Source organism: Panthera tigris, chromosome X (assembly GCF_018350195.1).
Source record: "Panthera tigris isolate Pti1 chromosome X, P.tigris_Pti1_mat1.1, whole genome shotgun sequence".
Classification (NCBI taxonomy): Eukaryota; Metazoa; Chordata; class Mammalia; order Carnivora; family Felidae; genus Panthera; species Panthera tigris.
Genome location: NC_056677.1, coordinates 14,877,539 through 14,903,203, shown reverse-complemented (window position 1 = coordinate 14,903,203; position 25,665 = coordinate 14,877,539). Strand labels below are relative to the sequence as shown.

At 40.3% G+C, this 25,665-nt stretch overlaps 1 protein-coding gene across 3 annotated transcripts in view; it reads right to left on the bottom strand.

The window, feature by feature from the left end:
* PPEF1 (protein phosphatase with EF-hand domain 1) overlaps window positions 1–25,665 on the bottom strand; it is a 108,888-nt gene that overhangs the window by 40,253 nt on the left and 42,970 nt on the right. For all 3 annotated transcript variants that reach the window (XM_042975071.1, XM_042975070.1, XM_042975069.1), the window contains 3 exons: window positions 23,522–23,685; window positions 14,294–14,408; window positions 10,568–10,614 (listed from right to left, as the gene is read on the bottom strand). In XM_042975071.1, the coding sequence (XP_042831005.1) occupies window positions 10,568–10,614; window positions 14,294–14,408; window positions 23,522–23,685 (326 nt within the window). The remainder of the gene's footprint in view (window positions 1–10,567; window positions 10,615–14,293; window positions 14,409–23,521; window positions 23,686–25,665) is intronic.

The following is a 25,665-nucleotide window of genomic DNA, read 5'->3' as shown; positions in this document are numbered from 1 at the left end:
TAAGTACTAAGCAAGGATTCTGGAAATAAAAGAGACATACTATGAAGAAAAGCCTAATAATGGTCAAGAACTAAAAATATGGCATGAGCAGTAACCAGAATTTGCAGGGGAGCTCCACAAATCTCATCCCAATGGGGGACATACATGGAAAGTGTGACAATAAATACATTTATCTTGCTGGAGGAGAGGGAGTATAATGGTGAAAGAAGAAAGTTATAGCTATTTGAGAAATATATACACATACATTATTTATCAGAAATGTCAAGAATGGGAAAATAACTACTAATGAATGAAAAGCACAGTAAAAATGTCAAAGAAAACAATAATAAAGAAAACTTTACCAGAACAGCAAAAAGAAAAGGGAGAGGATGAAGCAAAGTGAAGTAAATAGTAAACAAAGAAGAAAATTTTTCAAAAACATCTGCTGTTATACTAAATGTGAATGGGTTAAATTCTTCCATTAAAATATCAAGATTACCAGACTATATTAAAATACAAAACTCTGATATATACAGTTTGAGAGAAAAACACATCAAAAATAGATAAAGGAAGGTTGAAAACAAGGTAAATACAACAAATAGAAAACAAAAATGTAAATATTGATACTAGACAAAGTGAAATTTACGATTAACAGTGCTAATAAACACGGTCACAAAGCAACAATATATAATAGAAGGCACTTATAAAGAAGGTACAATTCATGAACTTGTATTCAATAAACAAAAGAACACATTTTTCCTTCATATATTTAACTATTATAGATGCAAGAAGAAACTGTTTAAAAATACAAACACAGTAAATTATTCAGATTGAATTATTGGTTTAAAATAACGTCTACAGGGGCGCCTGGGTGGCTCAGTCGGTTGGGCGGCCGACTTCGGCTCAGGTCATGATCTCGCGGTCCATGAGTTCAAGCCTTGCGTCGGGCTCTGTGCTGACAGCTCAGAGCCTGGAGCCTGTTTCAGATTCTGTGTCTCCCTCTCTCTGACCCTCCCCCGTTCATGCTCTGTCTTTCTCTGTCTCAAAAAAATAAATAAACGTTAAAAAAAATTTTTAAAAAAATAAAATAAAATAAAATAACGTCTACAAAGTCTTGACACACCCTTTAAAAGATGAAGCCTAACTTCCCTCTTCTTGAATGTGGGTTGGATTTAGTGATTTGCTTCTATGAATTGAAAAAAAGAAAAGAAGCAGGATTGATGGTGTGCAGCTTTGGAGACTAGGCCATAAAAGACACTACAGCTTCCTTCCTGCTGTCTCTTTTGCATCACTCACTCTAGGAAAAGTCAGATGCTATGCCATGAGAACACTCAGATACCCTGTGGAAAGGCACATGTGGCTCTTTTGCCCATAGCCAGTGAGGAGCTGAAAGGCTGTGCCTGCAGCCATGTGAGTTAGCAATCTTGGAAATGGGTCCTTGAGCCCCAGTCAACCTTTCAGATGACTTCAGCTCTAACCAATAGCTTGCCACCGCATGAGAGACCCTAAGCCAGAACCATTCAGCTAAGCTGCACTCAAATTTCTGACCCACAGAAACTGTGCAATACTAAATGTTTATAGTTTTAATGAACTAAGTATTGGGGTAGCTTGCTACACAGCAATACATAACATACACATTTAGACAGATACAGTAGAAACTGAATATGTGGGGAAATTAAATATTTAGGGGTACCTGGGTAGCTCAGTTGGTTAAGCATCAGACTTCGGCTCACATCATGATCTCATGGTTCGTGAGTTCAAGCCCCACGTGGGGCTCTCTGCTGTCAGCTCGGAGCCTGCTTTGGATCCTCTGTCCCCCTTCTCCTTGCCCCTCCCCCCACTCACAGGCGCACTTTCTCTCTCTCAATAAACATTTTTAAAAATTGAATATTTGATCAATGAACTTAATTTAATAAATGGATATATGAAGAACTTTACATCCTACAAATAGAGAGTATAATTAATTCTTCATATGTCTAAGGACACTTTATGACAATTAATCATGTACATGATTTCAAAGAAATCCTGAATAAGTTCAAAATAATAAACATGTCATAGGATATATTCTCATGTCATAATCCAATAAAATTTGAAATAAATAATAAAAATATGATTCCAAGAATTCTAGCTCCTTTAATTAAGACGCTTGGAAATTAAAAAGTGTAGTGTTAATAAGCATTAGATTAAAGAGAAAATTAAAAGCAAACTTACAAGTTCAATCGAAGACTCAATTAAAACTAACATTAGAAAAGATGTGTAACCTTAAATGCCTTCATTATTAAAGACGATGCACATGAAAGACTATTCATCTCAGGAAATTAGAAAAGGAACAATAAAATCAATCAAATAAAGATAAAAGCTAAAATTAATGAAATAGAAAACAAACAAAAAAGAAAAAAATACATAAAGCCAAAGGATGATTCTTTGAAAGACCAATAATATTGATACTCATCATGAGCCTGACAGAGGATGAGTGAAAAAAGAGAGAATTACAAAATATGAAAGATGAAAGAGTAGAAAAAAGACATAAAGACAGAGAAGTAGATAAAAGAAGTACATATATGTAAACAATATGATGCCGACATCTCTGATGTACTTTTACAGTCTAGAGAAATGGAAGATTTCTCTGAAAATAAGAAACTATCAGAAATGATTCAAAAGAAGTAAAAAACTTGAACAGTGCATCTCCTTGTGGCTTTCTAGCAGAGCTGTATCTCCATTTTCTGTTCTTTTTTCTTTTTAATGTTTATTTTTGAAGGACAGAGCAGGAGTGGGGGGGGGGGGGCAGAGAGAGAGGGAGACACAGAATCCGAAGCAGGCTCCAGGCTCTGAGCTGTCAGCACAGAGCCCGACGCGGGGCTCGAACCCATGGACTGGGAGATCATGACCTGAGCCAAAGTGGGACACCCAACTGACTGAGCACCCCAGGCGCCCCAGCTCTATCTCCATTTTCAAGAGCAAATGGTTTTAATGTTATTTAGACCGATGATTCATTCCCATCCTTGAGTGCACACTGAATTCACTTGAGGGATTTTTAAAAGTCCCCGGGTGGGGGCGCCCAGCTGGCTCAGTCAGAGGAGTGTGGGACTCTTGATCTTGGGTTGTGGGTTGGAGCACCATGTTGGGTATAGAGATCAGAGATTACTTAAATAAATAAGACTTTTAAAAAAAGATTTTTTTTTAAGTCCCCAAGTGTCTATCAGAGTCTGAGAGTAGGACTCACGTTCAGTACTTTTTTTTCCAATTCCCTTCGGTGACTACAATGTCAAGTTTGAGAACCAGGGCCTTTAATTATTCCAAACCACAGAAAAAGATGAAAATCTTTTCAATTCACTTCATGAAACCAGCATAACCTTAATACCAAAATATGAGAAAAGCATTTAGTGGTCTAAAATTATATTTATTTATATTTTTAATTTTTTAGTTTTGTTTAGAGAGACCACAAGCACATGTGCACATGCACATGCATGAGTGGGGGAGGGGCAGAGAGAGCGGGAGAGAGAGAATCTTAAGTTCCACGCTCAGTGCAGAGCTCGACGCAGGGCTCGATCCCACGACCCTGGGATCATGACCTGAGCTGAAATCAAGAGTCAGATGCTCACCTGACTGAGCCACCCAGGTGCCCCTAAAATCACATTGATTGTATCTGGATAATAAACATGTTTTCCACTAGGATGACAAACTTTCTTGCATTAGAAACTTCTCATCTCCAGTTAGGCCAAACTTTGTAGGTATTTCACCTCTACTATGAGCAAAGAATAATGAATTCCTTTAGCCAAACCTAATTGTAAGCCCCAAATAGTAATGGTCACCTAGGTCATCCACCTTATACAGCACCGTTGACACCCAGTGAGTTTTAACCTTCTCAAAAAATTACACATGTTGTCAAAAGGCTAAGATTTGTGATAATGAAGTTCCTTCAATAGAATATGTCAGAGTCTCTGAAAGTGACTCTAAAAGGCGTCTTCAATGTATACTGAACTCCTGTACATGTTAAGCCCCTCAGAACAGACACTTCAAAAACGGCAAGGTTTATTTGAAGGTATAAGATCTGTCCTACTGGACAGTATTAGTCCTTCAGTATTAGTCATATTACTTTATACATATGAGTTCAAATACATTTTTGTCTTAGAACAGCAAGGAAATTAGAAAACCGATGCGAAGATGAGGAGCTAAGTGTCCCTGTACGTAAACTCTCTAGGACGTCTGGGCTTCCGACTACTGAGATTTGTCCGGTTTTCCTTCAAAGAAGCAAAAACTGCTGCTGTAACCCATCCTTCACTCAGTTCCAGTAAACCAAACTCTCTGGCTTATTCTGTAGCTAATATACAACAAATCGTCTATGGCATGGAAACGAAGTCGACAAATACAGAAAACCCAGGGCAACTACAAACCCTGAACAGCATTCAGATGACCCGGAGGGGAAACACTAGCAGACCACAGGTAATTAACTGGAATGGAGACAAAGACAAGATGTTTCCCTATATTCTCACCCATTTCCTCCTGAAGCATTTTATAATCAACATCTAGAAGTTGTGCCTTTTTTTTTTTTTTTTTGCTCAAACAATAACCTCTGGACCTCAACTCCACATTATTTTAATTGTTATTTCTTTTGCCAACCCTGTTTTAGAGATCTGTTCTTCTGATTGCAACACACTGCCTTCATCTCAAAAGAAAAGGAATTGACTACTGTGTAGTATGAAGCGTATCAGTGAGAGAGAAAAAAGAAAATATTTAATGACCTTCTCGAGTGGAAAATCATGGGCACGGGGAGTGGAGAATGGTAGGGAAGAGAGAACGAAAAGGAAAACAAGGTGGCATGGACAGCATCAGTGTGACATCCACAGGGTTAAGAGTTAATTCGCTTCTCTCTGTCCATGAACGTCTCTTTTTCAGCTTCAGGAGGTCTCCACTCATAGCATCAATTTAGCAAACTAATTTGCCAATACTTGATCTAAAATTCCGAGCTTTCCATTCAGTGAGGAAAAGTCTTGTAATTTTAGCAAGGCTAATTAAGGCTCTGAATGAAGTATTTCAAATCGGTCACTCTAATTAAGCAAAAGTGGCTGATTAAAATTAACCTTTTCAGAAAATAAAATCTAAAAATAAACCTAACTAATGCTATGTAAATTGCTTCACTTGGTGATATTTGAAGCCATATAATGTTGAGATGCCCTTTTAGCAAAGGTCTGTTACAATGTGGTATCCAGAGGAAAGAATTCTTTTCAAACCCGGATAGGATTGCAGCTGAAAATGTCTAGCTTAGTCTTAAGGTGCTCCATGGCAAAATTTTTAAGGACAACCGAATATGAAAGAAACCCAAATCTCAAAACCAATAATCGAAAGCAATCACTGTATGAATCCCACCGGAGGAGGTGACATTCAAGACAGTCCGTTCAAGGAACTTCAGTAATTTAGTAAGTGCCTAAATCCCAGTCACTAATACATCCCACCCTGAACTGTCCTGTCTTTTCATTAGTTGACCTTCACCACTAAACTGTAAGGTCTCTGGGGCTAAAAACTGCACCGTAATCAGACTACACTGCCAACCCTTAGCAGAGTACTTCATTCATACCCGGTGTTTAATAAATACACGTGAAAGGAATAGACTGCATATTTGTCTTTGTGTCTTCTCAGTTTTTATACAGTGCCTTGAACACTGCAAGGATCAGACAAGAGTTTATTAAATGAATAAATTAGCGGATAGGCTCGCTTTCGTGTAGGATTGGTTATAACGATACAAGTCTTGAACCAAACCAACCACTTGGATGAAAAGAGTGACATAGCAAGGCACCTCAGGGATCCCACACTGTATGGTATGCCTTTGGTTGGCCTTGGGCCAGCCCTGGCCTGCAGCCTACTCACCCTAAACCACATGAAAGAGCCGACAAGGAAGAAATTGCCTAGCAAGACGTCAACTGAAAGATGAATAACAATTTTGCCTTCATTCAAAGCCTGGGGGTTTCCCGGTTTCTCTTTGGGGCTGACTGAGAGGAATCGGAGCATAATATAAACTGTAGTGATTTATAGCTCCAAAAATCTCCAACGGGAGTATTTTGCCAAACTATCCTCTGCGATTCAAGTTCAATCAAAATCTGAACAAAATACATTTGGATAAATCAAATAATCCATAAGTTGCTAATTTTAATAAATTAATTAAACCATAAATTAAACAGGGATCAGTTAAAGCACGGTCACTAGCTGCTTCTAAATAGAAGAGAGAGCGAGCCCGTGGCTTACACTGAGGTGACTCAGTCCTGCGCGCTCCTATGAATGAACCGGAGGAAAGCATCACGCGCAGGGCATTACATGTAACCAGGAATCAAAACCACATTGTTGATGCTGTGAATATTGCAGTGAGCATCGGCCACCATCACCGAAACTCTACCATTGCCTGAAGCAATCGAGAGATTGCTCAGGTCAGAGTTAACACCAGCTGTAATCCCTGCGCAGCCACCCTTGTATCTGAGGCCACCAGGGAAACCCACCCCCCACCTCCCCTTCTCTCGCCTTACTTGTAAGATGTTCTTTCTTGCCTCCTCATCTCTTTCCTGGCGCATTATGCTTCTCTCAACTAATCTTCCTTTATTTTGTTTTCACGTTCTTTCATCCTCCGATACCTAAGACCCCATAGTGATACTCACTCATACCGTAAGCATTGCTGAGATGAATTTTCCAGATCACTGAAGCTTACTCCTTTAAAAACTAAAATGCGTTTTTAAATTACTTTAACCATTTTAACTGAGGGTTTGGAAAGTGTGCCGTCTGTTCTCTTTACTTCTTTTTTTTTTTAATTTTTTTTTAATGTTTATTTATTTTTTTTGAGACAGAGAGAGACAGAGCATGAATGGGGGAGGGTCAGAGAGAGCGGGAGACACAGAATCCGAAACAGGCTCCAGGCTCTGAGCCGTCAGCACAGAGCCCGACGCGGGGCTCGAACTCACGGACCGCGAGATCATGACCTGAGCTGAAGTCGGACGCTTAACCGACTGAGCCACCCAGGCGCCCCTGTTCTCTGTACTTCTTAACAGAGCACACGCCGGAGCCCCTCGACACTTTCTTGACCATGCAGGCTTGTCGATCTAAGCATCCCCTCAGGTCCTGCTGAAAAGGATGGAACTCTCTTCCCTGCATATATTTCCGACCTTGTGCTAACAGTTCTAGATCTCCTGTGCCATTTAAGAGCTCTGCTTTTCATTGTTGTCCTTGTTTCTCACTTCTGCCTTTCCCCTCCCCCTCCCTAATTGGCCGTGGGGTGGGAAGCCACACAGGCCAACTTGGACCAAGAAGGTGTCAGGATGTGAGTGATACATATTCATAGGTCTTTGAGTGAGGGCCCGGGGCCCGTCCGCTCAGGAAAGTTCACTGGCTTTGTGACAGCGACTTCAACAGCTCAGAGACCCTTTTTCCTTCATTGTGGGGCCGGGACCATAGGAGTGTTAAGTAAAGGTAAGTCAAGGACACGGGAGCTCGTCCTCCGGATAGGCCGGGCGGCACCGTCATCTGCATTCGGGTAGAAACACCGTTTCCCCGTAGTAGTCTGTGTGCCTGGTTGCAGACCGTACTCCACCCCTGCGAGCCTACCCTCAGTCCTCATTTAAACTTCGGACAAAAAATGAGACAGAAACAGGGAAAATGCTGACTTTCGCGAGTGACAGCACCCTGTGAAGGAGCTTCCTCAGACACCTCTGTGCGGCTGCCCTTTCATCTCCAAGCCTGCAACTCGGGACGCCCACCAGGCCCTTCTCGACACCGTTAACCACGGCACCTTTTCAAGCGTCTTAGAGTGGAACCTTGCTGTCCTCAGTGGCCCTTCCCTCAGTTTTCCCTCTCAAACCAGGCAATTTCCAGATCCTCGTGTGCATGGTTTATCCCACATTCAAGATGCATTGTGGCTGCTTCTCGCTCACGCTTAATGAGATTCAAATTCATGGCTCCTGCAGGCTTCTGTTTTCCAAACATCCCTCTCACCTCCCTCTACCCAAATCCCTCTCAAGTTAGACCGCCCTACTCTTTTCACTGCTGGGCTCTCAGTCTGCACTTCTGGAACGCTCTCATTGGTTAACTCTCAAAATACTTCTTGCTTTCATGTGAACGCTGTATTTTCACCTTCGGTTCTTTTTATGGTACTTCTTGCCTCCCACCTCCTCCTGTTCAGTCTTTACGTTAGCACTTTCCAGTTTCCTATGTTCCATACCGCTCTGCTGAGAGAATTAAAGAAACCCGTGGCAATTCTCTCCTTTCTCATCTGTCTACGCCAGAGTCCGTGCCCTGATCACACCTTAACATCTTCAACTACCTCTCAAGAAATTTGCCTTTCTAACTGTCTCAGAAGTCCTTTTTCTCTTTTACTTTACTCAACTGTTCTCCCTTTTATATATCTCCCCAAACCTCTAAAAACACGATCGCTAGATTTTCTCTTGTGGTTGTGTCCCATATCCTCCCGCCCCCTCTTCCTTCCTTCGACCGTCACTGTCAGCAATAGCAGGACTGAACCTCCGAACATTTAATATGGTGCCGCGTATGGAGTTAAACGGACCTCATTCCCCAAACTGTGCAACTCCTTGGGGTCCTCTCACGAGTCCACTCTCCCTCCGCTGCCGCGGCGTTCCAATATGGCCCATAGAATCCCCGTTTCATGGCAGATAAACTCTCCTCGGCCTTCAACTCATTCGGGAAGACCGCCCTCTGGAAATCTGGGCCTCCCTTAAGGACGCCGCTGGACTCCTGACTCATGCGGCCCTCTGGAAGGAAAGGACTCATTCCTCCACAGGATGGATACCTCAGGGTCAGGAGCTGGGGAGGGTTCACGTGCTCCTCAGAGGCGCTACAAGACCAACACTTTGCCAGCCTCAGGTAAAAGCCTCTCCTCCTTTCTAGCCCGTGACCTCTGACTGGCCTTCCTTGCCCACTCCTCACCTCACAGTCCTGTGGTCAGCTCATTTAACCCACCTGCTTTCCGTTTCCACATCCTCGACCCCCTCATCTCCAATATTCTCTTTCTCGCACTTCGGCCGGCCGCATTCGGGACTCCACCTTGAACGTGCTCATCCCCTAGGGCTATTCCTCATGTAACTTGCCACCCTTCCTGCTTCCCAAGGCCCTTGCCCCCATCACTCTGCTCCCTCAGAAAGCATGCCAATCCTGTAGTCCACCCATCTGTCCCGGTTGGCTGGCCCATCCTGACTCCTCTTCCTTCCCTGCCCAGCTTGGGTTCTGTCACTGATCTCGGGAATTGCTCTTTAACCGGCACCCTCACCTCCCTACCAGAAAAACTTCGGGTGGACTTCCTGACGCCAACCTAAGTTCCTGGGCAGCTTCCTACTTCCTCTGCTCCCACCGTCCAGCTATCAGGCTCTAGATCCTTGCTTAGGCCTCCTGCAGTCTCAGCTGAATCTTCTCCTAAGAGCAGCTCCATTCATCCACTCCTGGTTTGGCCCTCTCCGTTCCCTTCTAAGCCTCCACTCCAAATGAATGAAATATATATAAAAAAAACAAAACCCTTGCATCTCTATCATAATTCATTACTTTAAAACATGCTTTTGAATATCTGTTATTCTATCCACAAGACAACTTTTGTGGGGTGGCAGCTCAAGGATATTACAGCCCCCCCCCCAAAAAAAAATTGAGTTTCACAGAGGCTACGTGGCTTACTTAAGCTCTCACAGTATCCAAAGAGTAGAAATGATTGGCCTTCATAATAATCAAAATATATTTTCTTTCAACCATCTGAGACACCTATGCTGTGCCCAGTTATTCCACACACTAGTTGTGGGGACTGACACATTGATCAAAAAGAGAGATAAAGGGGAGCGCCTGGGTGGCTCCGTGAGTCAGGCATCCGACTTTTGATTTCAGCTCAGGTCATGACCTCACAGTTCATGAGTTCGAGCCCCATGTCAGGCTCTGTGCTGGTGGTGCGGACTCTGCTTGGGATTCTCTCTCTCCGCCCCCCCCCCCAAATAAATGAACAAACAAAAAGAGAGATAAAGAGATGACGGCGGAGGTCACCTCAAGATCACTTTTCTTCACGCAGCTGTCCCAGAAGCAAATATTCAGGTTTGTTATTGCTGGCTCAGAGAGAGAAATGAATCCGATCGAAGAGATGCAGAGAAATTCCATGCCAGCCAAGCTGCTCTCTGCCCTCTGTGTAGGCCCCACAACCCAACCCCAACAAATGAACAGTAGTCACAGCGCTGGAAAAGCAACTGAGCTCAGCAATGGTGAATCAGTGCGCAAAACGGATTGCTCCTCTCCGCATCCTCTGCCATCTAGACATTTCTGATGTCATAAAGACCACAAACACAATCAGGTGCAAATCGTAATGGATATACACATAATAGTACTATTGAACAAAGACCCAGGTTAATTTTTTTAATGACATTTGTATGAAATACGCGTTAAAAAGCCAAAAGATATCCCTCTACAAATATTTCGGCTTCTTCAATGAAAAAAAAAACAAACAAAAAAAAAAAACGTTACATACATCTGAATCTATCCATATCCCTAATAAAACTAACACTGTTATCTGCCCTGGGACTCTCCTCCCCCAGCAAAAATGCAACCATTTAGCCAAATAATTATTTACCTTATAGAAGATCAAAAGAAGGTCATCCAGTTTCCCATGCAAATCACCTGCAGTGCAAATGAAAAATCACTCTTCAGTAGGAAACAAGAAAACGCCCATTTTGTTACAGAATTTTTAAACAGAAATACTGCTGATATACTCCAAGCATTCTCAGGGCACTGGGGTTTTCCCCATGATGGTATGAATGCAACAATTTGTTTTTATAGCTCTCTTTTTGTCCCCTTTCCTCTGGGAGACAGCATCTGATATTACAATTACCTGTTCACTCCTACCATTTATGCGGCGCTTAGCTCACTCTGTGCCAAGCACTGCATTAAGGGTTTACGTGAATTATCCTGTTCAATCCCCACAACCACTCTATGAGATGGGTATTATTTTCACCATTCCTAGGTTATAAAGGAGGCTCAGAGTAGTTACCCAGTGCAAAATTACCCAGCTACCAAAGATCAGAGCTGGAATTCAAACCCAACTTTACTCAAAACTCAAGCTCTTCGCGATTCTTCTGTATTGTTCATACTGTAATCTCTAGGAGAGCAGCGATAGTATATATCAGTCAGCATTAAATCCCCAATGCCTCTCATAGTATCTGGTGTATAATAGGCACTCAATAAACACATTTCATTGGTAAATGTACAGTTTTTTAAAGCCATGTATTAAAGAATATGCTCGAGCAATAGCATCTAATATTTAAAACTTGTGACTTATGGGGCGCCTGGGGGGCTCAGTTGGTTGAGCGTCCGAGTCTTGATCTTGGCTCAGGTCGTGATCCCAGGGTCATTAGATCGAGCCCCACATCAGGCTCTGTACTGAGCATGGAGCCTAAGATTCTCTCTCTCCCTGTGCCACTCTCTCCCACTTGTGCTCTCTCTCTCTCTCTCTCTCTCAAATTAAAAAAAAAATTGTGAGTTGACATCCTTTTGATGAGACAGTTACAGGAAATAGAAATGAAAGCATGGCTTTATAAAACTCAGCTAACTAAAGGACACCACATGAATATATGCAGATATTAATTAAAAATTAAGAGTGAATACGTGAATATTCAAAAGCCCTATTTGGATAATTACTTCTAGGTAAAAGATCTGTCTTTCATAAGCTCTGATCGTAAATTTTTATTCTTTGCATCCAACTTGATTACCAAATAGAATCTAATATAGAAATACCTTTCCTCAGGTTGCTTAAAATCCTACAACCAAAATTAGCCAAATATATGCAATGGAAGACTCCAATTATGAGAATAATTAAAATCCTGTGTCACCAGCACTTATTTATAAAATGACTATAATATTGAGAGCATATTAATGCTACTGCATACTTAAATCTCACTGCTTTCATATGATCTTATTCCAATTCCAAGGAAATAAAAGTGGAAGGACTTTTTACTTATCAATTAAATATATTTTAAAAATCATTTTATTTTCCTAATTTTCTTTACGGGGACTTGCCCTTCAAAGATTTGAGCAGACAGAATTATCACAGCTGGCATGATAAAAAAATGAACTGGTTTCAGCATATTAGGAATTGAGGCTACAAAAATATTTTTAACTTCTAGTTGGACAGCAATAAATAAAATATGAGGTATCACGGAAAGACAGCCACAGAGAGCAACTTCCACCGCAAAGAAAAACATGAGTGCAGAATTGGTTATCTATATAGCATGACTATAGACTAAAACACCTTCTATATTGCACGTGTATTGAGAACAATGAAGCGTGTTGAGATGTTCGTGTAAATAAATGCATCTGGACACTAAAATAATGGTAAAATTTCATCACACTTTCTCTCCCTTTCCTAGTACCGTCTTCAACAGAAGTTTTTGAAAAGACAGCCCCAGTTTTGAGTTTTGAATGATGACCAAATTTATCTAAGTTCAATAGGGCTCTAAGGACCGAAAATAATAAATCCTATGCTAAGGTGCTCCCTCCAGCAGTGGTGCTACATGGAAAAACGTCTGGAAACAAATGCCCAAGACGTGGAGATCTTTAAGTGAATAAACTGTCCAATCAATCCATTCCCTAGTCTTTGTCTCCTGATGGAAAATGAACCATCAGAGAGATGTGTGATAGGAGATATGGGGCTGCCTCTAACCTGGGATGCAGAGGACCTGATTTTTTATTCTGACTCTGCCACTAACTAGCTGAGTGAGCTTGCGGGTGGTGGGGGAGAGTCCCCACATAGAAATTCAGGGAAGGAGGGGCGCCTGGCTGGCTTGGTCCGTGTAGCATGGGACTCTTGATCTCGGGGTTGTAAGTTTGAGCCCCATGCTGGGTGTAAAGATTCCTTAAAAATAAAATCTTTACAAGAGAAGAAGAAAGAAAGAAAGGAAGAAAGGAAGAAAGAAAGAAGAAGAAAGAAAGAAAGAAAGAAGAAAGAAAGAAGAAAGAAAGAAAGAAAGAAAGAAAGAAGAAAGAAGAAAAAGAAAGAAAGAAAGAAAGAAAGAAAGAAAGAAAGAAAGAAAGAAAGAAAAAGAAATGCAAAGGAAGGCGATACACTTTCCTCTCTGCACCTCAATTTCATCCATAAGAACAAGTGATAGACTAGTCTCAGTAAGAACCATTCAGTTCTTACACTGTGGGATTCCAGGACTCCCTTGCCCTCTAATTAATTTATGTCTTCTAGATCCTTTTACCCAAAGATAAATTTGCAGTGGCAACTGGGGGTATACTGGAAACACGTGGGAGCAGATCTCGTATTCTGTTAAGCTTATTCCATACACTCTGGTAGCATATACAGCCCTGGCCCCACAAGCTTCATGGGTCGGCACGGCTTCCTGAGCTGCGTGGCCTCAGATTCTTAATCTCTGTGAAAAATCAGAGCCGGTGAGGCTTTGAATAAAAGGCGCCCACTGCTGAGACGCATCATCTGTTAGGCAGAGGTGCGTTGGCCTCATCAGGTTCGAACTGCGTCATTAAAGATGCTTCAGAAGCCCGAGTCAGGTCGCTCTCACCACTGTCAGATGCTAGAAATGGAAATGGTTTCCCTCGATTATCAAATCCGCTTCTACCTGACACGGTAAAAGAAACACAGGCTACACTTTGATTTGGAAAATAACAATCACTGCTTTGTAACCTAAAGGCCTAATTAGAAGTTAAGGGAACTGCTGTTCCTTCCACGCACCCCATTCTCAAACAGTTGCAAGCCTGCTGAGCACCAACTGTGTTGAATTTCAATGTGTACTGTTTCTTGAAGCAATATCCTGCCAGGCTGGCCTATATGATAACAAAATCTCCAGCCTTGTTATTTAGAAGAACAAGGAACAGATTTCTAGGACATTCCCACTCTTCTGAAAGCTGCAGAGACCAGTTGGAAAAATCTAAAACAGCAGCCAAGGGCAGAGAAGAGTCGCACCTCCACCCTGCCTGGGGCTTTTCGCCTCCCAGCCTAAGCGGCACATAGTGGCCCACCTAGGAAAAGTAATATGGAACAAAGATAATGAGAGCTAGACGGAGGGCAAGGAAGGCTTATTCCACCCATGGGTGGTTTTCCGTATTAAAATGCTGCCTGCCTTTATAAAGAGCCCTGAGTTCTTTAATTTCTCACATAATTAATTCCTGCCAGCTGGTATGCAAAACAAAGACAAGACGGGGAACAGTATTATCATGATAGATCACTCTATATTAACACTTTTCCCTTAATACAGTCCAATTTACACGGTTTTCGAGTTAAGCAAATGATGTAGAACCAAGGCGCTCCTAAATATTAATTTGGCAGCTCTGCCCTGAAACTTACCACAGATTGTTATCTCTTTGGAAGGAGAGGTTTTTACATGAGTGAAGTTCGGCATTTGCTTCAGGACTTTCTTGGTTTCAAATAGCACCTCTAAGACGTAACGAGCATGAAGTATCTGTGAGGGTGAGGCAGAGGAAAAATATATAATGAACTAGCAAGAAAAGCATGACTACGTAGAAAGCTATAAAGGTGGAGCATATGAGCACATTTTTGGAAGCTATATTGCAGGATAATCTCTAAATTATTCTCAAAAAGGGGCGCCTGGGTGGCTCAGTCGGTTAAGCGTCCGACTTCGGCTCAAGTCATGACCTCGCGGTTCATGAGTTCGAGCCCCGAATCGGGCTCGGCGCTGACAGCTCGGAGCCTGGAGCCTGCTTCAGATTCTGTCTCCCTCCCTCTCTGCCCCTTCCCTGCTCATGCTCTGTCTCTCTCTGTCTCAAAAATAAACATTAAAAAAATTAAAAAAAAATTATTCTCAAAAAGATTATTCTAGCACTGTGTCTGGCATATAATAAGCCCTCACTAGATATCTGCAAATTGAATGAATGAATGGCTCCTAGGACATTTATACTTTCATGGGTTTTTTTAAATGTTTTTATTTATTTTTGAGAGAGAGAGAGAGCGAGAACACGTGCAAGCAGGAGAGGGACAGAGAGAGAGGGGAACAGAGGATCCAAAGAGGGCTCTGAGCTGACACCAGTGAGCCTGATGCGGGGTTTCAAGCCACGAACCACGAGATCATGACCCGAGCTGAAGTCTGATGCTCAACTGACGGAGCCACCCGGACGCCCCTACTTTCATGTTCTTAACTGACATCACCCATTCACAGAACATCTGTGATTATTCTTGGTCCTTAGGGCCCAAGAGAAGTGAAAGGGAAGAAGAAAGAGTCCCTTGCCCCGGGGAAACATGCAGACAAAAATGAATAAATAACAGAGAAGGAGGGAAAGGAGAGAGAAAGGGAGAGAGTGTGTGCAAGATGGGCCGCTTTGCATTTGTTTGGGACATCCTGCCACCTGGGATGGCAACCTGGTGGTGGCGCTGGGTTCCCAGATCTCACAAGGCAGCCAGAGCAGCCCCAAGAAACCCCTGAGCCAAGAATCCCAGGTGTGGCCCAATGTTGGGTACACAGACGTGAGAGTTTACAGAACGGCAAGTGCATTTATATACTAGTCTAAATACAAAACATATTCCAAACCCAAATAAACCATTTGGATTATCTCCTATTATGACTGTTCATCCAATTGCTCTCCTCCAATTACAGTGCTGATGACATCATTGTTTTGGACAGATTTACTCCGCTTTCTCCACTGGGCTTTTTTTTTTTTTTTTTCATATGAAATTTATTGTCAAAGTGGTTTCCATACAACATCCACTGGGCTTTTTTTTGTTTGTTTGTTTTAAATCGAGTATGTTATACTCTCTCTTTTTTTTTAATTATAAAATATTCCAAATACATAATCCCCAAAGTAATATAGCCGATACAAACTGAACAGATGCTAACACCACTTCATGGGAAAGGACTGTTCGTACCGCTTGACATGGGGCTAGCTGAAATTGACATGCGCTGTGAGTACAAAATACACACTGGATTTCAAAGACTTATAAGAAAAAAAAAAAGTAAAATGTCTCCTTAACAACTTTTAACATGAGTACATATTAAAATGATAATAATTCCATATGTTGGATTAAATAAATTTTAAAAATTTTTTTCACTTATTTTACATTTTTAAGTTTATTTTGTAATTTTTTTATTAAAATCTTTTAAAAGCTTTTTTATTTTTGAGAGAGAGAGAGAGAGAGAGAGAGAGCGAGCGCAAGCGTGAGTGAGGCAGGGGCAGACAGAGAGGGAGACACAGAATCCGAAGCAGGCTCCAGGCTCTGAGCTGTCAGCACAGAGCCCGACGTGGAGCTCGAACCCACAAGCTGTGAGATCATGACCTGAGCCGAACTCAGACGCTTAACCGACCGAACCACCCGGGCACCCCTATGAAGTTCATTTTTAAAAATAATCTCTACACCCAGTATGTTTTTACTTTTTTAATGTGACTACTGGAACATTTTAAATTATGTATGTGGCTCACATTATATTTCTCCTGGACAGCACTGGTTTAGATTATTAAAGGCTGAGAGAGGGGTCATATCTACGTATTGTTCGGATACTGCTTTGGATATGGGATTCAGAACAGATGGAATCCTTTATTCCCTTGGAACAATCTGGCTCAGTGTCTTAAAATTTCTATTTGCAGAGCTATTAAAATACTAAAACTATTTTCTAACCCAGATCCCCAAAACATGACTTAACTCTGGACAATTTTGATGATCAAATATATTTTTTAAGGACAGGGATCAGGATTTTAGGCAATGTGAGAATCAGGAGGAAAGAGAAATTCGTCCTGGATGGAGATTAGTGGAGAGACCTATATTTCCTGGCTCTCCAAGACCTAATGAACTGCTATAGATCTTCTCCACAAAAGCATTCGAAATCCATTCAATCCACAACTTGAGTCAAATCTTGAATGTCAACTTTCCTTTAGCCACATTTTAAGGAAATTTTGAGGAACAGGCAAAACACCTTAAACCAATGACTTATTTCAGTTTGCACATTTAGTCTATTGATTCCCAACGTTGCACGTAACTTGCCACTGCAGATTTTCTGGTCTATTTGCAGCGTTAATCAGAGTAAGCGCTGTCTGAAAAGGCAGTTTTGTTTTGTTTTGTTTTGTTTAGTGAAAAAACATTGAGAATATGCTACGACAGAAAGATTCTAATATTAAAATAGTTTTTCTGGGGCCTTTGAAAAAAAAAACACTTTTTTTTTTTTTTTTTTACCTTTTTTATGAGTAGTTTTTTTGTTGTTGTTTGTTTGTTTTAAGTAATCTCAACACCCAACCTGGAACTCAAATTCACAACCCCGAGATCAAGAGTCACACACTCTATGGACTGAGCCAGCCAGGGGCCTCTGGGTCCATTTTCAACTGGCTAACATCACTTGTCTAATATCAGTACTTGCTTACAATGCTGTCTTTCAGTAACATTATGATTGTGTTTACAATTATATACATTGTAAACACAATCATAATGTTACAATATTAAATACTCAAAAGAGTTAACTTACATGTTGGTTTCCACATTTACAAAGATAGAGTAAACAGCAACTTAAAATATTCATATTCTTTTAGAGATATTGAAGTAGGAAAATATTACTTTTAAAGGATATTTATTTTTATGAAATAGTAAGTTTTCAAATGAAAAAAGTTCAATTTTTTAGTTGAAATAAAAAGTTAAATAGTAAAAAGGAGTATAACTGAAAAGCAATTTTCCTTCTTCCATGGGCCAGTCCCTAAAAACAGCCTATGTTAAGAGTGTCTTGAATATCTTTCCAGAACATAGTCTACGTGTTTGCAGGCACATAAAAATTAATATAACCAGATATGAGTAGGCAATATGAATATATGTTATGATATATTCTTTTCTATAAATATATAATCCCTCAAATAAAACGTGGGGTATATTCACACAAAGGAATGTTATTCAACTGAAAATAGGAATAAGAAACTGACGCATGCTAAAACATGGATGTACCTTGAAACCATTTTGCCAAGCGGAAGCCATATACAAAAGGCCACATGTTATATGATTCCATTTGTATGAGATGTCCAGATTAGGCAAATTTGTAGAGACAGAAGGTAAATTAGTGGTTACCAGGGGCTAGGGAGAAGAGGGAATGGGAAGTGACTGCTTGATGGGTACAGGGTTTTGTTTTGGGGTGATGAAATGTTCTGGAACTAGGTGGTGGTAATGGCTGCACAACATGTTGAATAAAAAACTGCTAAATTGCACACTTAAAAATAGTTAAAATGATCTATCTTATGTTATGTGAATTTTATCTTAATTTTTAAAAGTATATATATATTTACAAATGGGAGCACACTGTACTTTACCTTGAAACTTTGATTCTTCCCTTAACAACATAATTTTTTCATTTTTATAAAGTCAGAATTATTGATCTTTTCTGTTATAGATCCTTGGATTTTTGTCACATCTTTTATCTCCTTGAACATATTAAGCATATTTATTTTCAACTCTGAGTCCAATAATGCCATTATCAAAATATTGGTCCTTTTCCATCGTTTGTTGTTTGCCTCCGTTTTCTGTCATGAATCTTGTATCCCCCTATGCCTTGTGGGCATATTTGTATAAAGTTAATATTTGTATAAAGTTCTGGACATTGTACATGAAAACTTGAAGAAATAATTTGAGGCCAACTTTCTTCTAGAGAGGATTTACTTTTTCTTTTGGCAGGTGGCTAGGAACACCAGCTATCTAGGATAATCTCAATTCAACTTGAGGAATTAGATGATTCAAAGTTTTGCTTCAATCCCTATACAATCAGTCTACTTCTAGTTCACCCTTACTCCTGGGGTATGACCGCAGGGTCCTAACCTAAGAAATGAGGGCTTGGGGGTAATGTGAGAGAAACTAATGGAATAGGTAGCTCCCAGGTCCTATCCCTCCATAGAAACACTGAAAACTCAAGCCAAAAAACTGTCAGAATCAACCTTCACAGAACTTTGGTTAACAAAGTGTACAGCAGCCCGACAAATAAAAACGTATCAAAAAGAAGGCAACTTAAAAAAGGCAGTGCAAGCAGGAAGTAAAGGCTAAAACAGGTTTGTAAACAGTTTAGCTAAGGAGTGAAGGAGTGTACCAACACAGAGGCCATCTTGCCTCTCTCTCTCTTTCTCTCTCTCTCTCTCGTTCTATCTCTGGTGCCTGGTGTTCAAGGAAATCTCTGTCAACACAAGCTGAAAACAAAATAAAAGAACACCCCACTCAACAAGAGCAGGCTACACATTTTTTAACAAGAGCACATGGAACATTCTCTAGGATAGACCAGATGTTAGGCCGCAAAACAAGTCTCGATAAATTTAAAAAGATTGGGATCATGTAAAATATCTTCTCTGAACACAATGGAATAAAACTTGAAATCGGTAACAGAAGGAAAACTGAAAAATTCACAAATACGTAGAAATTAAACAACATACTCCTTTTTTAATGTTTATTTATTTCTTTTCGAGAGAGAGAGGGCAGGGGAGGGGCAGAGAGAGAGAATCCCAAGTAGGGCCCATGCTGTCAGCGCAGAGCCTGATACAGGGCTCGGTCTCACAAACCATGAAACTATGACCTGAGCTGAAATCAAGAGTTGGACGCTTAACCAACTGAGCCAGCCAGGTGCCCCTAAACAACATACTCAAACAGTCGATGGGTCAAAGAAGAAATCATAAAGGATATGAGAAACCACTTTGAGATGAACAGAAATGAAAACGCAACACATCAAAATGTATGGGATGGCAGCAAAAGCAATGCTCAGAGAGAAATTTACATTAAAAAAAAGAAAGTTCTCAAATGAAAAGCCTAACTTGACACTAAGGAACTAGAAAAAGAAGAATAAACTAAACCAAAAGCTAGCAGACAAAGAAAATAAGGATTAGAGTTCAGATAAATGAAATAAATAACAGGGAAACAATAGAGAGAATCAACAAAACTCAAAGTTGGTTCTTTGAAAATATCAACAAAATTGACAAACCTTCAGCTGGAACGACAAAGAAAAACAAAGAGAGGAAATGCAAATAACTATAATCAGACATGAAAGTGAGGACGTTACCACCAACCTTAAAGAAACAAAAAGAACGATAGAATATTATGAATAGTTATACACTACCAAATTAGATAAATTAGATGAAATGGACAACTTCCTGGAAACACACAAATTCCCAAAACTGATTCATGAAGAAATAGAAAATCTGAACAGATCTAGGACAAGTAGAGATTGAATCAGTGATCAAACATCCTAGCAAAGAAAAGTCCAAGGGCAGCTTCTCTGGTAAACTCTACTGAACATTTAAAGCTTTAACACCAATCCTTCTTAAACTCTTCCAAAACACTGAGGGAGAAGACACAATTCCTAACTCATTCTAGAAGGCCAATACTATCCTGATATCAAAGCCAGATAAAGACACCACAAGAAACTACATACCAATATCCCTTATGAACAAAATGCAAAAAACCTCAACAAAATAGCAGCAAACAAACCCCAACAAAATTTTAAAAAGAATCATTGACCTTGACCCAGTGGGATTTATTTCAGGAATACAAGGCGGTTCAACACAGACACAAAATTAATCAGTGTAATAACACACATTAATAGAGTGAAGGAAAAAACACATGATCCTTTCAATTGATGCAGACAAGGTATGTGACAACATCTAACAGCTTTTTACGATAAAGCCACTCAGAAAACCAGGAATAGAAGAAAACTTCAACGTGATGAAAGGCATCTATGAAAAACCCACAACTAGCATCAAACTCAATGGTAAAAGACCAAAAGCTTTCCCCCTAAGATCAAGAATAAGACAAGCATGCCTGCCCTCACCACTGCTATTCAACATTGTACTGAAAGTTCTAGCCAGAGCAATTAGGAAAAAAAGAGAGAGAGAGAGAGAGAGAGAGAGAGAAATGGCATCTAAATCAAAAAGGAACAACTAAAGCTATCTCTACTCTCAAATGACACGACCCCGTAGATGGATTATTTCAAAATACACACACACACAAACTACTAGAGCTAATAAATGAATTCAGCAAAGCAAAGTGGCCGAGTAAAAGCTCAACCCACAAAACCAGTTCTCTTTCTATATACCAACAATGAGCAATCCAAAAGGGAATTAAGAAAGCAATACCTTTTCACAACAGTAATCAAAAGAATAAAATACCAAGGAATACATTTAAGGTAGTGAAACACTTGTGCGCTGAAAACTAGAAAACATGGCTGAAAGCAATCAAAGATAACCTAAATAAATGGAAACACATCCTGTGTTTATGAGGTGGAAGACTTAATATTGTCATGATGGTAATACTAACCAACGTGATTCACAGATTCAATGCAGCCCCTACCAAAATCCCAATGAGCTTTCTTTGCAGAAATGGAAACGCCAATCCTCAAGTTCACTGCAAGGGAACCCAAATGCCAAAATCATATTGAAAAAGAACTAAATTGAAAGATTCATAGTTCCTGATTTCAAAACTGACTACAAAGTTACAGAAATCAAGACAATGTGGTAGTGGCATAAGGATAGACACATACACAAATGGAGTCGAATTGGGAGTCCAGACATAAAACAACACATCTAAGGTCTATTAGTTCTCAACGAGGGTATCAAGACCACTCAGTGTGGGGAAGGAACAGACTCTTCAAAAAAAGGTGCTGGGACAAGTGCATGTGCACATGCAGAAAATGAGGTGGGCCCCCTACCTCGTGCCATATACAGAAAGTAACTGAAAATGTTTCATGGACTAAATGTAGAGCTAAAACTATAAAATTCTTAAAAGGAAAGAGAAGGGGTAAATCTTCATGACCTTGGATCTGGCCATGGCTTCTTAGATATAATACCAAAAGCACAAACAACCAAAGAAAAAAATAGATAAATTGGACTTCATCAAATTAGAAACTTTCGTGAATCAAAGGACATTATCAAGAAAGAGAAAAGACAACCTACAGAATGAAACAAAATTTTCAAACCATATATCAGATAAGGGATTTGTATCCAGAATATATAAAGAACTCTAATAACTCCATAATAAAAAGACAAATAACATGATTTTAAAATGGGCAAAAGATATGAACAGACATTCCTCCAAAGAATGTGTGCAAATGTCCAGTAAACAAGAAAAAATGCTAAACATCTTCGGTCATTGGGGAAATGCAAATCAAAACCACAATGAGATACCACTTAACACACAACTAGGATGGCCATAATAGAAATAAAATTAAAAAGAATAAACAAAAGCAAATAACAAGTGTTGGCAAAAAATGTGAAAAAATTGGAACCCTCCCGCGTCACTGGTGGGAAGGTAAAATGGCACAGCCACTGTGGAAAAGAGCGTAGCGATTCCTCAGAAAGTTAAACAGAGTTACCATATGACCAAGCAGTTCTACTCCTAGGCACATATACTCAACAGAACTGAAAACATGTTTATACAAAAACTTGTAAGTGAATACTTATTTTTAATTTTTTCACGTTTATTTTTGAGAGAGAGAGATAGAGACAGGGTGTAAGTGGAGGAGAGGCAGAGAGAGAGGGAGACACAGAATCTGAAGCAGGCTCCAGGCTCCGAGCTGTCAGCACAGAGCCCAACGCGGGGCTCGAACTCACAAACAGTGAGATCGTGACCTGAGCCAAAGTCGGGGCTTAGCCAACTGAGCCACCCAGGCGCCCTGTGAGTGAATGTTACTTCACGAGAGCCAAAAGGTAGAAAAAAATCCCGATGTCCATCAGTGACAAATGAATAAATGAAAGGTGGTATATCCATATAACCGAATATATATATCCACATAATACGCATAGCAATAAAGGAGCAGTTAAACATGCTATGACATGAATGGACATGAATGTACCTTAAAAACATGCTAAGTGAAAAAGCCAGACCCAAGAGGCTACATATTACGCAATTCCATTTGTATGACATGTCTGAGAGAGACAAATCCCCAGAGACAGAAACTAGACTAGCGATTGCCAGGGGTGAAGGAGAAGGGAACGGGAATGGGTATGGCATTTCTTTGTGAGGTGACGAAAATGTTCTGGAATCAGGTATTGGTGAGGGTTGTGCAATTTTGTGAATATACTAACAATCACTGAATTGTACACTTTATTTTTAATCGAAGAATTGTTGACACACAATGTTACATTAGTTTGAGGTGTAGGACCGTGATTCAACAAGTCTACACGTTACCCTGTGCTCACAGTGTAGTTACCATCTGTCACCATACAACACCATTACAACACCATTGACTATATTCCCTAGGCTGTAGCTTTTATCCTCACGACTTACTCCATAACTGAAAGCCTGGATCTCCCAGTCCCTTTCGCCCATTTTGCCCATCCCCTCACCCTTAAACCACTCACCTTAAAATGATGCATTTTATGACATATGAATTACAGCTCAGAAAAAGAAAAAAAGGGAATGCAGTGAGCCTATAGATAGGAGATTTCTGTACATCCGAGGAGACTTCGGTTTAATAGGTGAAGCAAAGCAGAGGATAACTCTCAGTATGAAGCTTTTCCCCAAGAGAACGCATTTCTGCTGCAGTATTTTCATCCGTTCATTCAACGGATGGTCACTGAGCACATGTTATGTACAAGAATCAGGGAGGTATCTGCTTCCACTTGCCTGTTGTTGCTTGAAGGCGTCAACGAGTAAGTCAATATCGGTAAAGGTGAGAGGAAACTGCAGTCGAGGACCGTTATAGGAGTTTGGGACGTCTACAAATGCGACATAGTCCTGTCTATCCTTGTAGTCCTGGATGGTGCTACCAAAAAGTCGAGCAACTATTTCTGGAAAAGGAAAGACATTACCATACTTAAATTCAATCAATACCTTCTTGAATATCGAGCCTGTGTAAGGCACTGTGCTACATGTTATGAATACCAAGATATCTCACATATAACCATGAGGAAGGATCTGTTCTCAGATCATTAGGTATATTCACATGAATCACCCTCCTCCCTTCCTGAGTGGATACTGTATCAAAGCAGTGAGTTGATTGGTGGAGAGGAAAAGGAGAAACACAGGGAAAACTGGTCAGTCGAGGTACTCTGATGCTCTGAAACTACCTCTACCTTTTTTGCCCACTCTTACATCTTGGATTTTTACAAATAGGGCTGAAAACATAACAGTGCGTTGTATTTGATTCAAACATCTGTGCTATTCATGATCTACAGAAAATTAAACTGCAATATTCAGTTTTTCCCGTGAAACACTTCAAACTTTACCTGGCTGTAATCGATTTGTTTCTCTCTTCAGATAGAAACAGATTTTTTTGGTGTGACTTTTTTTCTTCTTGTTAACAAAGCAAATAGAGTTAGATGACGAACCACAGGCAGAAATACCCAAAGGGCCTCTCTTTCAGAGACGCCTTTCTACGTTAACAGATTGTCTGCGCTGCCCCTATCAGTAGGGGCTGAGACTCAGAGTCCCTTTCTTGCTAGACTGCCTGTGAAATAGCCAGCCCAAGTACAGAAATCTGGCCAATTCAGGTGGAGAAAGATGAAAGGGGATACGGTATAGACGGATTGCAAAAGTGACTCCAATTGTCCATCCCAACTCCTAGACTTGCTCTTTTGCACGTGATTTGCAGTTACTCTCACCAAAGTCTATAAGCCTTGCATGCTTCCATGTTCTCTCTTTTGAACCCATGCGACTACCAAAAAGCCCAAGCTAGTCTAATGAAAGCTCCAAGACTATGGGGAGCAAAACGGAGTCACCCCAGTCAAGGCCATCCCAGATCAGTCATTAGCCAGCTGATCTCCGAATACATGAGTGAATTCTAGCCAAGACCTGAGAAAAACCACCAAATCAAGCCTGCCAAGATCAGGAGAAGCACTCAGATAACCTGTAGATTTGTGGGCAAAAAGAAATGTCTCTTAACCTGCCACCGAGCTATTGTGGTTGTTTAACACACAGTATTATTTCCTTAATAGATAACCGCTATAGAAGATGACGATGTACACTTCAACTCATTAGCATTGAATTGCTACCAAGCCCATCAACCAGAAGTTCTGTGCAAGAAGTTTCTATATTTTTGAATAGAGTGGACATGTTTGGAAGGTGTGACGTTAGCTGATGTGAATAGAATACGTTTTTTTTTCCCACGATCCATTTATGCTGAGAGATTACAGTTAAGAACTAAAGTTGAAAACATTTTTCTAAAATAAGTCATATTTGGTAACTTAAACACGCTTACTAAGTTATTGTATACTCCAATACTTCTTTGTTGGTGGTTGATGATGTTTTATAAGAAGTTAAATTTAGGAATAATAATGTCTGTCTTCAGTGTGGCCCAGCACAGGGTATTTTTCTCATTTGGATTTGATTTGAGATTTGAGAATAAATTATTCCATTTTACGTTTGAAAATTAGAAACGCAGAGGAGCTTGGTAAATTCTATCTCAGATTCCACTCTGCAAGCAGTAAAGCCTAAAAACTCCAGTTAACCGTCTTAACGATCGTACCGCTCCATTCTTAGAGAGAAATCTTCCTAACTCTATACACGGAAATATCGGGCTCCTCTTGGGCAAACAACAACAACAAGGAAAAATAAAAAGAGCCCCACCAGCCTCACTAGATTATCTTATAACTGACTTATTGAGTAAACCCAACTGTGTGAAGTACAAGCATGAAACGATTTTCTTTTCCCAATCACTGCCTTCACCTATGCTCTGTCCACTCCCCCTTTCTCATCAGCTGGCACATCAAGCCAATTGCATCAGTTCCAGTCATTAAAATGCAGTCTTGTTTTTTAGGAACAAAATTAAA